Consider the following 14,042-nt stretch of genomic DNA (forward strand, 5'->3'; position numbering starts at 1 on the left):
AATTGTGGCATTGAGTACCACTGAGGCTGAATATATTTCAGCCACAGAGGCTTCAAAGGAGGCCATTTGGTTGGGCAAAATTGCAAAAGAACTTGGCATACCTGCTCATACACCTATGTTAGGTTGTGATAGCCAGAGTGCTTTCTATTTAGCAAAAAATGCCATGTTTCATGCGCGTACCTGACACATAGATGTGCGGTACCACTTTATACGACAGGTATTGGAGGATGGTCTAGTCACCTTAACTAAGATCCATACACAGGATAATCCTACAGATGTTCTCACCAAGAGTCTTGCTAAGGCTCAACATGAGCATTGCATAAATCTGGTGGGAGTTGGTTAACTTAAAGGCGTCATTTATGCCTTTAAGTGGGAGGTTGTTGGGTTAAAGGCCTAAATATCCCCTTTTTGTACATTTTTATATTTTGTCTTAGTTCACATTGAACCTGGGCACATTTTTTTGAAGTCACTTATAATAAAAGTGGGAAAACCCAAAACTCACTTATTGAGTTCTCCCCAAAAACGTGAGCTCTCTCTCTCTTCCTACTTCAATCCCTAGTGCTTCCTCTTTGCTGCACTCCGCCTCTCGCTTCTTGCCCCAATCCTGCACTACATCACAACACGCACCTACCAGTACCTTTTGCTTCGCACTTTCAATGAATTCTCCACTACCTCTCTTAACCCAATCGATATTGGAAATCTACTTACAACAACATTTCAAGAACTTGGTTACAATCCTGGTAACAAAAAACTACCGGTACTCTTTCCCACTTACAAAGCACACAAACATAAATTCAGATGGATCTCAGATGCCTCAAATGGAATTTACATAGAAATTATAGACTCCACGACTAAATGTCTTAATTTAATCCTCACGGAACTAGAATATCATTGTGCAACTAAACAAAAAACAACTCACGAGTTTCTCAGGATCAACTACAATTCATTTTGGATAATTAAGAACAGTATCAAACTAATCTTAATCCTCTCAAAACAAACTAATCTTAATCCTCTCAAAACAAATTACGCAAGTCTATACAATAGACATTACATAATGCTACAAAAATATTCCCATTTTTGGACCTATTGGTCTACTCTCTATTTTGGAAGAGTTGATTTTCAAAAATAGAGCAAAAAAACATTATTTTGTTATTTCACTCATTAAAGGACCAACTTGGGTGAAAAAAAAAAACACACACACACATAGCCCTTTTTCGCTTTAACCAAATGGAATTAAAACTACACCTCCATTGGCTTTTTAACAATTGCATTATCCAACTGGGAGCGCAATGTTTTAAACAACAAAAAGGAATTCCTACGGGATTCTCTTTTTCACCAGTTGTGTCTAATTTTTACCTGGCTTACTTTGAATACAAATGGTATATCGGACAATTATGTAACTCAAACACACACACAAAAAACTCACACAATTCATGCATATTGCAAGATATATGGATGATCTTGTTAGCTTAAACAACATGTTTCTCAAAAGAACAACTTAGGGACATTTATCCCCTTGACGTGTTGAAAATTGAAGATATTGCTGACACAATTATTTCACTCAATGGAGAACCATTTACTACTCGTACACCTTATCTTGCATTAAAAATTACGTTATTAGAACCATATAAAGTGGACCTTAAAATAGGATATAGCTGGAAACGAGATAAATTTCAATTTACTATTATTGACCTTATTAAAAAAAAAAGTACTCGCCCTTATAAAAATATGATTCATACTTGCTTAGGAATTCTCTACCTCATAATGTACTCATCTAGTAACTCCTTTGTAGCATTCAAAAAAATCTCTAACTGATCAACAAATTTATGCACAATGGGTTTCTAAAACCTAAAATAATGAATACCATTATTCAATCTCTTTATAAAAATGAGTGGCGTGGAACTTAAGCCAACACAAATACCATCATCACTTTGATGAGACAGTAGACCCCACTCTATGGGTCTACTGCCTCATAGAGTGAGTGTGCCTGGGTTTGGGTGGGAACACACACACACACACACACACACACACACACACACACACATTGGTCATTGCCAAAAATATTGTTTTTAACTCCAATTTCCATACATCAATACAGACTTTATGCCTAGGAGTTAAAAAAACACAAACTTACCTACTTGATAACAGTTTTTACTACTCGAAATTCCTAACACACCTTGGATTGCTCCTTTTGTAAAAAAACCCGAGTCCAGTATAGCTTAATCGGCTAAATCTATAAATTCCCGCCCTACCTCCACTACACAAAGGATCACAGCGTGCCCCAAGGAACCCTACTCTCAGACCCCACAGTGCACGGTGCATGAAGTGTGAGACTAGCGTGCCCTAGGGAATCCTACTCTCAAACCCCACGGTGCACGGTGCATGATGTGTGAGACTAGCATGTCTAGGTGGGGGACTTCCCATTTGCTGGCTCTTTGGAATGGATCGCCACCCTTAATTCTACTCTCTCACATGCATATTACTCCGAGCTCGACCCCCCACCCCCTCCCCCCAAAAAAAAAAAAAACACCCAAAACAAGAGGTCAACCCCTAGCAAGCCATAGTTGTTACACCCTACCCAATATGTCATCCTCGGGAGTTCCTTTGTCTGTTGGGGTGTGGAGGATGATGATGTCCAAAGGCGGTGGTGAGATAGTCTCCCTTAGTTCCTTTGCTAGGGAAATGTGCCCCAACATGTCCCTAGGCTACCGAGATCATATCTCGGAGCCATGGAAAATGTAACTCCACTATCCACCTCTATGTCACAATGCAATGCCCTCACTTTTGAGTTCATGAGATAGACCCATAGGGATTAGTAGATCTCAAGCTCTTCATTGCATAGCGCTTACATGTATAGCCATTGTCACGTCTATGCCATCATTGAGAGGCAAAGAGCAGCTCTAACAAGGTTCTTTATAGAGGAGGAGATTGATGTCACAAAGTAGCACCCATGAGAAGCAACAATAGAAGCAAAAGAAAAGTTTTAACAGAACAATCCTACGATACCTCAAAGATTTATCAGACAAGTTTATGTGATATTACCTACAATGACAACTTACTGCATATATTGCACTCTGCAACTAGTGACCTAGACGTTCTCAAGTAGTCCCATAGGTTTTTCAACTCTTCCGTCTGATAGTTGGAGGACCACCATCTTTGTGTGTGTGTGTGTGTGTGTGTGTGTGTGTGTGTGTGTGTGTGTGTGTGTGTGTGTGTGTGTGAGAGAGAGAGAGAGAGAGAGAGAGAGAGAGAGAGAGAGAGAGAGAGAGTTAGAGTTAGAGTTAGAGTTAGAGTTTCCTCTGTTCCGGACTTCACTCGGGCAATCCTTACATTTTGCCCTTGATATTGGGGACATATCATTGGATATTCTACAGCTCTACTATGTGCGCTTTTAATGCCTTTCCCTTTTAGAGCACCTCTGTGTTCTTTGTATTTGACCTTTCCGATGGGTTTTCCTCACGTTGAGGTTTCCCGTCTGTAAATTAATCCAAGATTTGCACCAACAAAAATGTGTGTGTGTGTGACTGAGAGAGAGAGAAGAAGAAGATCGTTTTAGGAAACTATCCCAAGAGATCTTGAAGAACTATCAGAGGAAGATTGTTTTAACGTTGTAGGAAACTATCCCAAGAGACCTTAAAGAACTATCAAACAAGGAGAGTTGAACTCAAGACCTGTTATTCAAGAGGGAAATGGCATAACCAATCTAGCACACTTTGGTGATAGAAAAAGGGACATTACAGAATCATAAACTATTAGATGTGAACTAAGCAACTAACTAGAACTATGTAGGATATGAATAGAGGGGTTAAAGTAGTGACTAAGGGCTAATACAACAAAATGTGGGGGTGTGTGTGGGGATATAATGGGTAAGAGCTTATACAAAGGCTGGTACAAGATGAGCAAGGTGTACAATCCTCAAAAGAGCTAAATCATAGGAGATCCATCATCGATCGTTGGCAGATCTCATCAATTTCCTCCGAGAGAGAGAGAGAGAGAGAGAGAGAGAGAGAGAGAGAGAGAGAGGTTTTGAACAAGAAACAAGAAACTCAAAACTTCATGTGGCATGAACCAACCAATCAAAATTACCTACTGCTGCAACCTGAAGAACAAACAAATCCGCAAAACCTTCGAGTAATCAACATGTAAACCATGTGATGTGCCAAGGTCAAGAAGCTTTGCAGAGTAGCTTATTAAACAAAACAATTCTCCCAAAAAAAATTCCATTCAAAAATGGCAAAAATGTAAAATTGAAAATTTCCTTCGTTTATATAAATTGTCTACATTGAACACTTTGAAAGGTGGGAAATTCTTCCTTTTCTAGATTTCCTCACCATTGAGCCTTGGAAATATACTACAACTCTGCACTGTAAAAAAATGCCATCCAACAACTACCATTGACTAACCCTACTCCATGCATCCTCTCCCCTATGTAATGAGATTCCCCACCTCTTGCTGTAGATGAGATTGCGTCCCGTTCCCATTGCAAACACCATTGCATTGTACAAGTTTAGAAAGCACTGCCGGATAGCGTCGTTGACAAAGCGTCATCAAACGCTTTACAGACTGCAAAACCTTGTGTGTGATCTCATTTGCAGATGCTTGAGCACCAGCATTGGCAGAAATCCTTTCTCTTACCGCACGCTCATGACTGTCGAGGATAGTGATACCAATGGGACAAGGTGCATAGTAGATGGCAAGCTTGATAAACTGATCCATAGCTGCCACATAGTCCCTTTGTAAGCAGTTTGTCACAATACACACCAAAGCTTGCCTCATGTCAAGTGGCAACATCTGCAACAGTTCAAAATCAACCTGGTGTTAGCCTCTTGTATAACCTCAAATCCGGCATAGCAATTTTAGCAAAAATACTCTGAATAGGAAACAAACATAATAGCACAAGAAGAATCCTCTTGGAAATAAGAATAAAAGGATAGCAAGAACACTCAGTGTTTTCAAATGCAACTGGACAAAAGTATCAAGAATTCAACCAGTCAAAACAACCAAGAGGGTAACTCTCTCTCTCTTGCAGGGTCATGGATCCCTTTGTTGTTGTATGCAGATGATATTGTATTGATAGCAGAATCACCATATGGAATGCAGAGGCAGCTAGATGCATTACATAAATTCGCGGAGGATAGTGGACTGTCGGTAAACTTGGGTAAAACCAAAGTTATGGTGTTTAACACCAGTGGGTTAGGAGATCGGCACCTACATTTGCATATGGCCAGGATACAGTAGAGTACACAGATGCATACACATACCTTGGTGTGGTATTTGCAGGACCGAAGTTTACTCTTAAGAAAGCAGCAGATGCTAGATTATCCAGAGCCTCTGCGGCCTTGGGAGGGTCGGAGAGGATGTGTTCACAAGTGCAGTTTCAAGAACCACGAACAAACCTTTGGCTCTTTGATACTATGGTGGCTTCGGCTATGCTTTATGGGGTCCAAATTTGGGGACCATCTATGGATCAGGATAATTGGAAGTCAATGGAGAGACCTTTGGTATCTATGATTTCCCGAATGATTAGAGCCAAGGCCTCCGTACCACACGCGATTACCCGAGCGGCACTAGCGGCCCCTCTGATAGAAATTGAAGCACTTAACAGATCAATGTCCTTTATACATGGTTTGTGGGATACAAATAATTGCCGATATACTAGACTGGCCCTCGAATCCTCTCGACAATTAGCAATGAAAGGGGATACATCATACTGGTATGTGCAACTGTCCTCGTGGTTTCAGAGACACGGGTTCAGTATGGAAAGATTACCCCCCTTCCAATACTCTCTTGAGGCTCCATCACTGGCAATTACACGAACGGAGATTAATAAAATCATCCAATAGGATCTTATACAGTTGGATACTAAGAGGACATGGGTAGACCCTACACAAGAATTGGGCACGAAGATGGCCGACTACAAAGAAAACTTCCTACAACTATCTGAAGATGGATTTGTGATTCGCCCAAGTTACATGGATACCCACCTGTCTCATGGTTTGAGATGTGCTATTGGTCAGATTCATACATCCTCACACCAGTTGGAAATTGAATTTGGCAGATTTAGGGGAATCCCACCTGAGAGCAAAATTTGCAAGTTATGCGGAATGGAGCCGGAGACAGAATTACACTATATATGCCACTGCACAGTATACTATGAGATACGTGGGCGTTTTCATTGCCTCTTTAAAGAAGGCTTTGGACCTCTAGATAGAATCATGCAATACCAAGATCAAAGATGCTTAGGCTTGTACCTACTGGAACTACATCGGCACAGGGATAATCTAATGAGAAGACAAAGAGCACTACAGCCTCAGAGGCAGATCACAGATTTCTTCGGATAGAGAGAAGTAGGAGTGGAAGGAGAAGCAAGAGGCCAGCAGCCAGCACAAAGGAGTACCCACATTCATACCAAAGGCACCCTAATTGACAGAGCAATTGAGCTTAGGAAATCGAGACGACCACGACCAAGATGCAGAAGCACACTTCACCGGAGGAGACTACAACAAAGGATTAGAAGCATTCTAGCCAGACACCCAGAATGCTCCTAAGAAGTTTATTTAATACTTTGTATTTAGTTTTTCACATTTATTTTCACACTTTCACACTTAGTACTTTAGTACTAAGGTACCCAGACATTGTAACAGATTCACCACTTTGTATCAGTCTGGTCTCATAAGTTATTCTGGCCTTTTGAAGACGTTAATATAACATTTCATTTCATCTCTCTCTCTCTCTCTCTCTCTCTCTCTCTCTCTCTCTCTCTCTCAACTCTTCTCGTCGGATAGATCTTTAAGGTCTCTTGGGATAGTTTCCTATGATGCTAAAACTCTCTTCTTTTCGGGTGTGTGCGTGGGTGTGGGTGTGGGTGAGCTAATAAAAAGGGGAAAATGGTATAACCTTTCTATCACCTATGTGTGGTAGATTGGTTATGCCATTTCCCTCTTGAATAACAGGTCTTGAGTTCAACTCTCCTCGTCGATAGAGCTTTAAGGTCTCTTGGGATAGTTTCCTGCGCTGTTAAATCTCTCTCTCTCTCTCTCTCTCTCTCTCTCTCTCTCTCTCTCTCTCTCTACTGTCAGAGAGCTCACCCTTTGTATCAGCTTTCACCCCACCCCTACCCACTATTTTCTTTTCAGTTCTTTGTACTTTTTGTACCCAGACCTGGTATTAGATTCACCACATTTAACCTTTTGATCTCATAGGTCATTTTGGCCTTTTGAAGACGTTAATATTACATTTCATTTCATCATATCTCTCTCTCTCTCTCTCTCTCTCTCTCTCTCTCTCTCTCTCTGAGCACTGCATCTCCCCTGCACGTGGCTGAGCACTGCTGAGCGCGCCACTACCTGCTGCTTTCACCTGCGCGTGGCTGAGCTGCTGCTGCGCGCCACTACCTGCCTAAGGATTGCTGCCCGCCCCACAGAAGAACACACTCCCTCCCCCACCTCCCAGCAGGTGCAGGTCCCCCCCCCCCCCCCCCCCAAAACCCACCCCCCGCAAGTGCAAAAAACCACAACTAATCAGATTCTCTGATTTTCTGAATTCCTGCAAGGTGCAAGGAAGACTCAGAGAAAATTATTTTTCAGTTTTATTCAGTCTTCAGAATTGCTTCATAATTTCATATTTTCTGAGTTTTTGCAGAAAACAAAAAAAGACTCAGAGTTACATCAGAAAATTTTTCAAAAATTGCAGGATTCAAATCAGTTTTTCAGAGTTTCAAAAATTATTCAGAAAATCGCATACTGCATAATGTATGCAAGATGTATGGACATGTATGCCTTATGTGAGTTTGATTTGATGGAGGTCATGAGCACTTCGCCAGTGTGCAAGCCCCATACGAAGGCAACCTTTGTGCTTACAAACAAGCGGATAACACAAATGAAAAGGGAGATGAAAGAATGGAAAGCAGAAATGGAAGGATGGTGGAAAGAGAAGGCCAACCTTCTTCAAATGTTTCTCAACAAAGGCGCGCAATGGAAGAAGGAGAAAGAGGACTTGCACGCAGAGCTACAAGGACTTAAGGCGGATTCACAAGCACATAAAGAAGAGGTCTCAGCCCTCAAGCAAGAGCTTGCTGATAGAGCAAGCAGTGGAATAGAGGAAGGGGAATTCCAGCCCTCAGTGATAGAGGAAATCGAGGTCATCAGGGAGCAGGTACGGATGATCAAAGAGGAGGAGAAACAGAATGTGGTAAAGACGTCTTCGTGGTTGGATGTGATCACGAAGACACAAAAGAAGGCGGATGAGGCCGAGAAATGGATAGAAGTCGCTAAGAAAGGGAAAGGGAAAGAAACCACATCTGTCCCCACTCCTACAATCATCAACATGACTCTAGAAGAAGAGCAGCGAAGGAAAACTAGAGCTTTGCATATACGAGTAACCGGTCTAAAAGACCGAGATGATGTGGCAAGGGAAGTCGAAGAACTTCTCCGTATGATGGGGAGTGAGGCTACTCATACAAAGGCATGGAGGGTGGGGAAGAAGACGCAAGGAAGTGGGGAGACTTCCAAGGAGAGAGCTTTAATCATGTGTTTCCCATCCATGGAGGCAAAGGACTTCTTGAAGAGGCGTCCTACACTTAAGAAAACGGGCATATTCCTTGGAGATGACCTCACTCTCACACAACTTGCGCATATGAGAGAGGTAATGCCGGAGATTCAAGCGGCAAGTGAGAAGGGAAAGACGGTCTTCTACAGAGATGGTCGGGTGGTGATTGTCGGGTGGTGATTGTAGAGTGGCGCTCCACATGACTGTGCGAGACCTATGGGACCACACTCAAAGTTGCCACTTGGAATTGTAATGGATCTATGCGCCTTGATGTGGGTGCTTTTGAGGATAGTTTTATGGGAAGAGACATCGTCTTCTACTCTTAGATACATCAGACCCCTGGGCAGTCTATGCCTCACATTAGTGGATATAGATGGGAGACAGCCTGTAGACAGGAGACACGATCAGAGCACAGAGGGCGAGGCTCAGGAGGAGTGGCAGTGTTATTCAGGGAGGAGTTGCAACCATTGATACATATAGCTCGCAGGGATGAGCAAGCTAGGTACATGTGGGTGAGATTGAGAGCAGAGAGATGCAGATATCTTTACATTGCTATTTGCTACTTTCCCCCGAGCACGTCAGTTTATGCACCACCCAGACGACGGTCCCCCTTCTCTATTTTGGATGATGACATTTGAGAGCTCTCTAGAGATGGTGACATCATCATTCTAGGGGACTTCAATGCTAGGACTGCAGATCATCAGACAGTATTTTATGATACTTCAGAGGAGATGCTAAGAGACCTGGATGTTGCAGAGACGGGCCTATCCAGACTATCACAGGATGGGGAACACACTGAGTATGGACGACACTTGATAGACATGGGGACTACACATGGATTGGCCATTTTGAATGGCCTACAGAGATTTCCCGCTGCGGGGGGTTTTACATGCTTTTCACACAGACATGGAGCCAGCACAGTGGATTATATCATGGCACAGCCGAGCCTCATGTCTCATATCTAGAATCTCACGGTTGGACCCAAACCTGTGGGTGTGGCGGTAGATCATGCTCTTGTGTCGTTTACCATCTCTTTTCAGTTTAGTGTAGCACACAGGCCACGGGCAGCAGCCCCTACTCGCTACACCTTCACGCGGGAGACGGACTCTATATACATAGATGGGATCTACAGACGCCTATGCACAAAGGAGCCAAGGCGACCTCTGGAGGAGCTTACTACTATATTGACACAAACACTATATGATGAAGCAGCAGAGGCATACCCACATACCCAGCTTGAGCAGAGACGCCGTTCGGGGAGCATGCCCCAGAACAGCTGGTATGATGAGGAATGCCGGGACACCAGAGCCAAACTTCAGAGGAGGTACTTTTGGGGGACATCACTCACAGACAGTCACAGATTGACTTCCGACGCCTAGTGCGGCGGAAGAAGAGGGCATTTTTGGCTCGCCTAGAGCAGGATCTATACCAGCTATTCTTGAGTCAGGACTCGCGTGAGGCATGGCGGCTCTTTCATGAGCAGTCCCCCCCCCCCCCCTGCCATTACTTCTACACAGGCCTGGGGCCAATACGCATCATCTCTGTACACAGTTCCTGAGCAGCCCTCCCTTCCCGACCCCCCCGATCCATACCCACACACATGTGCTTTTTTCACCGTTGAGATGGTGAGGAAGGCCATTGACAGGATGAGGACTGGGAAAGCATATGATCATGATGGCTTAGTGGGTGAGCATTTCACGCATGCCTGAGATCTACTAGCACAGCTTCTAGCAGTTATGTTTAACCGTACCATGTGTGAGGGCTTGCCTGATACTTGGAGCCTATCTACTATTGTACCTATCTTCAAGTCGGGAGACCCTATGGAGCCTGGGTGTTAGGTGCAGCGGAATGATTGTTTGCGGTTTGCTCAAGATGAGTGCTCCGAATTGTGCTCAAGGTTCCTTTTAGTTCTTATGGAAGGGAGAGCCTTCCGTTCTTAATGGAAAGTGCTATGATCACGAACAAAGTGAATGGACACTGTGCGTGCAAGTGTATGAGACTGAGAGAGAAGAGAGATACGACACCAAAGACGTAAAACCCTCCTCCGAAGGCCCCACTCTCGTCGGCGCGAGTGGTCTACTTTTTGATTGCACAAAGTGGTACAATGCGTATGCAATGGACTGATGCAACTTGGACTATGCCGATGACGACGACGGTGATGACGACGACGACTTGATTGCTGAAATATGTGGTCTTCTATCTACTGAATTTCGGGACTGTTTCGGTGGCTGAAATTGACTGTTTAGGCTGCGTTTTAAGGGCTGAAAATGGGGGATCTTCTGCAACCAATGGGGGCTGACTCTGCTACTGATCAAGCATGCTGAAAACGCTGCATATTCTGCTGCGTTTGGCTGAAAATAAAAAACGCTGGACTGTGGGCTGAGCGTTAGTAAAAACGCTAGGGCAATTGGTACTTCTGCTGCAAACTGGATGGATCTGCAACCGCTAGAAGACTTGGGGGATGAGGACGATCAAGCAAGGGCTGAAAACGCCATGGAATCTGGTACTGACGAGGAAATGCACAAACGCTACCAAGCTGATGGTGATGGCGATGATGCAAGGGGGGAAACGCTGGGGATCTGAAGTTGCCGGCGGTGACTGCAAGAGAAAACGCTAGGCTGATATGTGTATCCAAAAACGCTAGGGGGTGCTGATGGTATGGCGAGGTTGGGAGCTCCAAAAACGCCAAGTGCTGGGGGTACTGCTGAGAAGGTGCCTGTTGAGCATGTGCTCCTGCTGCCTCTTCTACCAAATAGTGCTAGCTCTAGTTTGCTTATATACAAACTTAGCAAAATTGCCCCTACCTACTTTTGTTGGAAAGTAACTTAAAAATCATAAGTGAAAATAACCAAAAATAGCGAAAATAGGCTAAATGCACTGGAGAATTCCCCTGACTGAATCTGATGGATTCTGAAGGGAATACTGATGATCATGTTATGTGCAACCAGAGGATATGCATCTACACTAAGTGACTGGGCATGCACGGTCTACGAATAGACTCACAAAAGTGCCAGATCACTTCTAATCTAGACTTGACTGGACTAACTGAACCCTTGTCGTGTTGTAGCTTGTCCACGGACACATAGGGTTGGATGGGTCACGTGACACTGGGAATTATCACACTATCATGATTAAACACCCATTGGCACGATTGTACGCATCTATTCTTGAGCAACAGTTGAGTAGATGGGCAGAGAAGGAGGGGATACGCGCAGCTGCGCAAGCAGGGTTCAGGAGGGGTTTTTCTACTGTTGACCATATCTTGACACTCAGAGCCATCATTGAGGAGGGCAGATCACATGGGAGACGGATCTATTGTAGCTTTGTGGATTTCCGCAAAGCATTTGACACAGTACCCAGAGCTAGATTGATGCGCACATTACAGCAGATGGGAGTACCCACAGAGCTCATTTAGGGGGTCATGGCATTATACACGTCAGTAGTGGGGCATGTACGCACCTCAGAGGGTCTATCCACACCGGTTCACTCCACTATTGGGGTGAAGCAAGGTTGCCCGCTCTCTCCTACTCTACTGGGTATGTATGTGGATGAGGTTTCTGACTACATTGAGAGAAATGGTGATAGAGGTGCACAACTAGCGGGAACATGGATTCCACTATTGTTATATGCTGATGATATTGTGTTGATCTCCAACTCTCCGGAGGGGATGCAACGTCACTTGGATTCTTTGCATAGGTTTGCCCAAGAAAGTGGTTTGTCCGTCAACCTTGTAAAACCAAGGTCATAGTATTTAATACCACCCCACAGTGGATCAGGAGGTCAGCGCCCGCATTCACATACGGCCAGGAGACAATGGAGTATACAGATGTTTACACTTATCTTGAAGTGGTTTTTAGTGGGCCAGCATTTTCACTGAGGAGGGCAACAGAGACTAGATTGTTACCATATACATGTGGTAGTGATGTGTGTGAACGCACTAGGACCGCCGGGGCATTTTTTCCCTCTTTAGGAGTTTTTTTCCCCCGAGCATTGTATATACGCCCATCACTCTAGGGCTATCTATCTTTCCATTGCACACTAATACACTCTCTATTGTGTGCCTTGAGCTTCCTTCGTCTTCTCCAAGCTGTGTGCGTTTCTCTGCAACCCTAATTTCAACAATTGGTATCAGAGCAGGTTATGTCCTCCCAGGCTTAGTAGCTAGCTGCTCTAGCATACGCCTGCTCACTTTCTCCGATTTTAGTGAGCTTTGGCGAACGTGCGACTTTGGCGAGCGTTCGCACGTCGACAAATATTTCGGATAAGCTCTTGGTCTGCTCAGATTTTTGATTCGGGCTCATTTCGGCCTCCGTTTCCACTACAGGCAGCACGTGTTATTCTCGCTCCATTTCTCCTATTTTCGGGTAGTTTTCACATCATGTGCAGCATTTACCATGGCTGACAACAACAACACAAATGTGTTCAAGATGTTTGCTGCCGAGGACAGGTTGGATGGGGACAATTACCCTATGTGGGCTTATATGATGCAACACGTTCTTGTGTCAAAGGGCGTCTAGAATATTGTGCAGGGCATTGATGTACGTCCTTGTTCTGAGGATGCAAGCGATGTTGAGGATGTTGCAGGTCTTGCTGCAAGGATTGCTGCTATTAGAGTTGTTTTGCCTACGGCGGAACAATCTCGTTGGGATGTAAAGGATGTGCAGGCTCATGCATTGATTGCGTTGTTTGTGAAGCGCACCATTGTTTCTCACATCCGTTCAGCGAAATCTGCAAAACAGGCTTGGGATATTTTGGCTGGTCTTTATGCAAGCCGCAATGAGGCTAAAATTGCTTTGCTACGTAAAGAGCTGGAGTCGAAGATTATGCATGAGGAAGATGATATGGACACTTTGCTTGCTAGTGTCAAGGATATCAATGAGCAACTTATTTCTGCAGGCAGTTTCCTTGTGCAGACTGTTCTTGATGCCTTACTAGATTTCTACCAGACTTTTGCTAGTACTTGGAGACTTATGACCCAAGGAAATCCAAAAGTTTTCAAGTTTGATGCATTATGCACATTGCTGTTGCAAGAGTCACTTTCCAGAAAAAACAGGACTACGTGCAGTTGAACAGGCTTTTATTGCTTCTCAAAGAAAGGGTGGTAACAGCAATGCAGCCACTTCTTATGGTTCTGTTGCGAGTGGCAAAACTTCTGTTCATAATGCTTCTGTTGGCAGCACTTCGTCTGGCAATTCTGGTGATAAGGGCAAAAAGAAGATGCGTTGCCATTATTGTAAAGCTAACGATCACTTGATCAAGCAGTGTCCTAAGTTGAAGGCCAAAGAGACTAAGAAGAAAGAGGGTGGTTCCACTGCAAATGCTGGTTCCACTACAAATGCAGCCACTGTTGAGTCTTCTATGAAAGGAGACTGTGATGCTGATGTCGATGCAGAATGGGCTTTTAGCGCAGAGTGCACTTACAATCTTGCTGTCCATGATGCATGCTTGTCAGTTGCTGCAGATTCACATGTGTGGTATTTCGACAGTGACGCTAC

General features: G+C 44.1%; 1 protein-coding gene across 1 annotated transcript in view; it reads right to left on the minus strand.

Moving 5' to 3' along the window:
* Positions 1 to 4,101: 4,101 nt before the first annotated feature.
* LOC147426532 (uncharacterized) overlaps positions 4,102 to 14,042 on the minus strand; it is a 41,585-nt gene continuing 31,644 nt past the window's right edge. Inside the window, exon 2 of the mRNA XM_086498361.1 lies at positions 4,102 to 4,791. Within this exon, the coding sequence (XP_086354487.1) occupies positions 4,426 to 4,791 (366 nt within the window). The 3' untranslated portion in view covers positions 4,102 to 4,425. The remainder of the gene's footprint in view (positions 4,792 to 14,042) is intronic.

This window comes from Adiantum capillus-veneris, chromosome 24 (genome assembly GCF_014529385.1).
Source record: "Adiantum capillus-veneris isolate H3 chromosome 24, ASM1452938v2, whole genome shotgun sequence".
In the NCBI taxonomy this organism is placed as follows: domain Eukaryota; kingdom Viridiplantae; phylum Streptophyta; class Polypodiopsida; order Polypodiales; family Pteridaceae; genus Adiantum; species Adiantum capillus-veneris.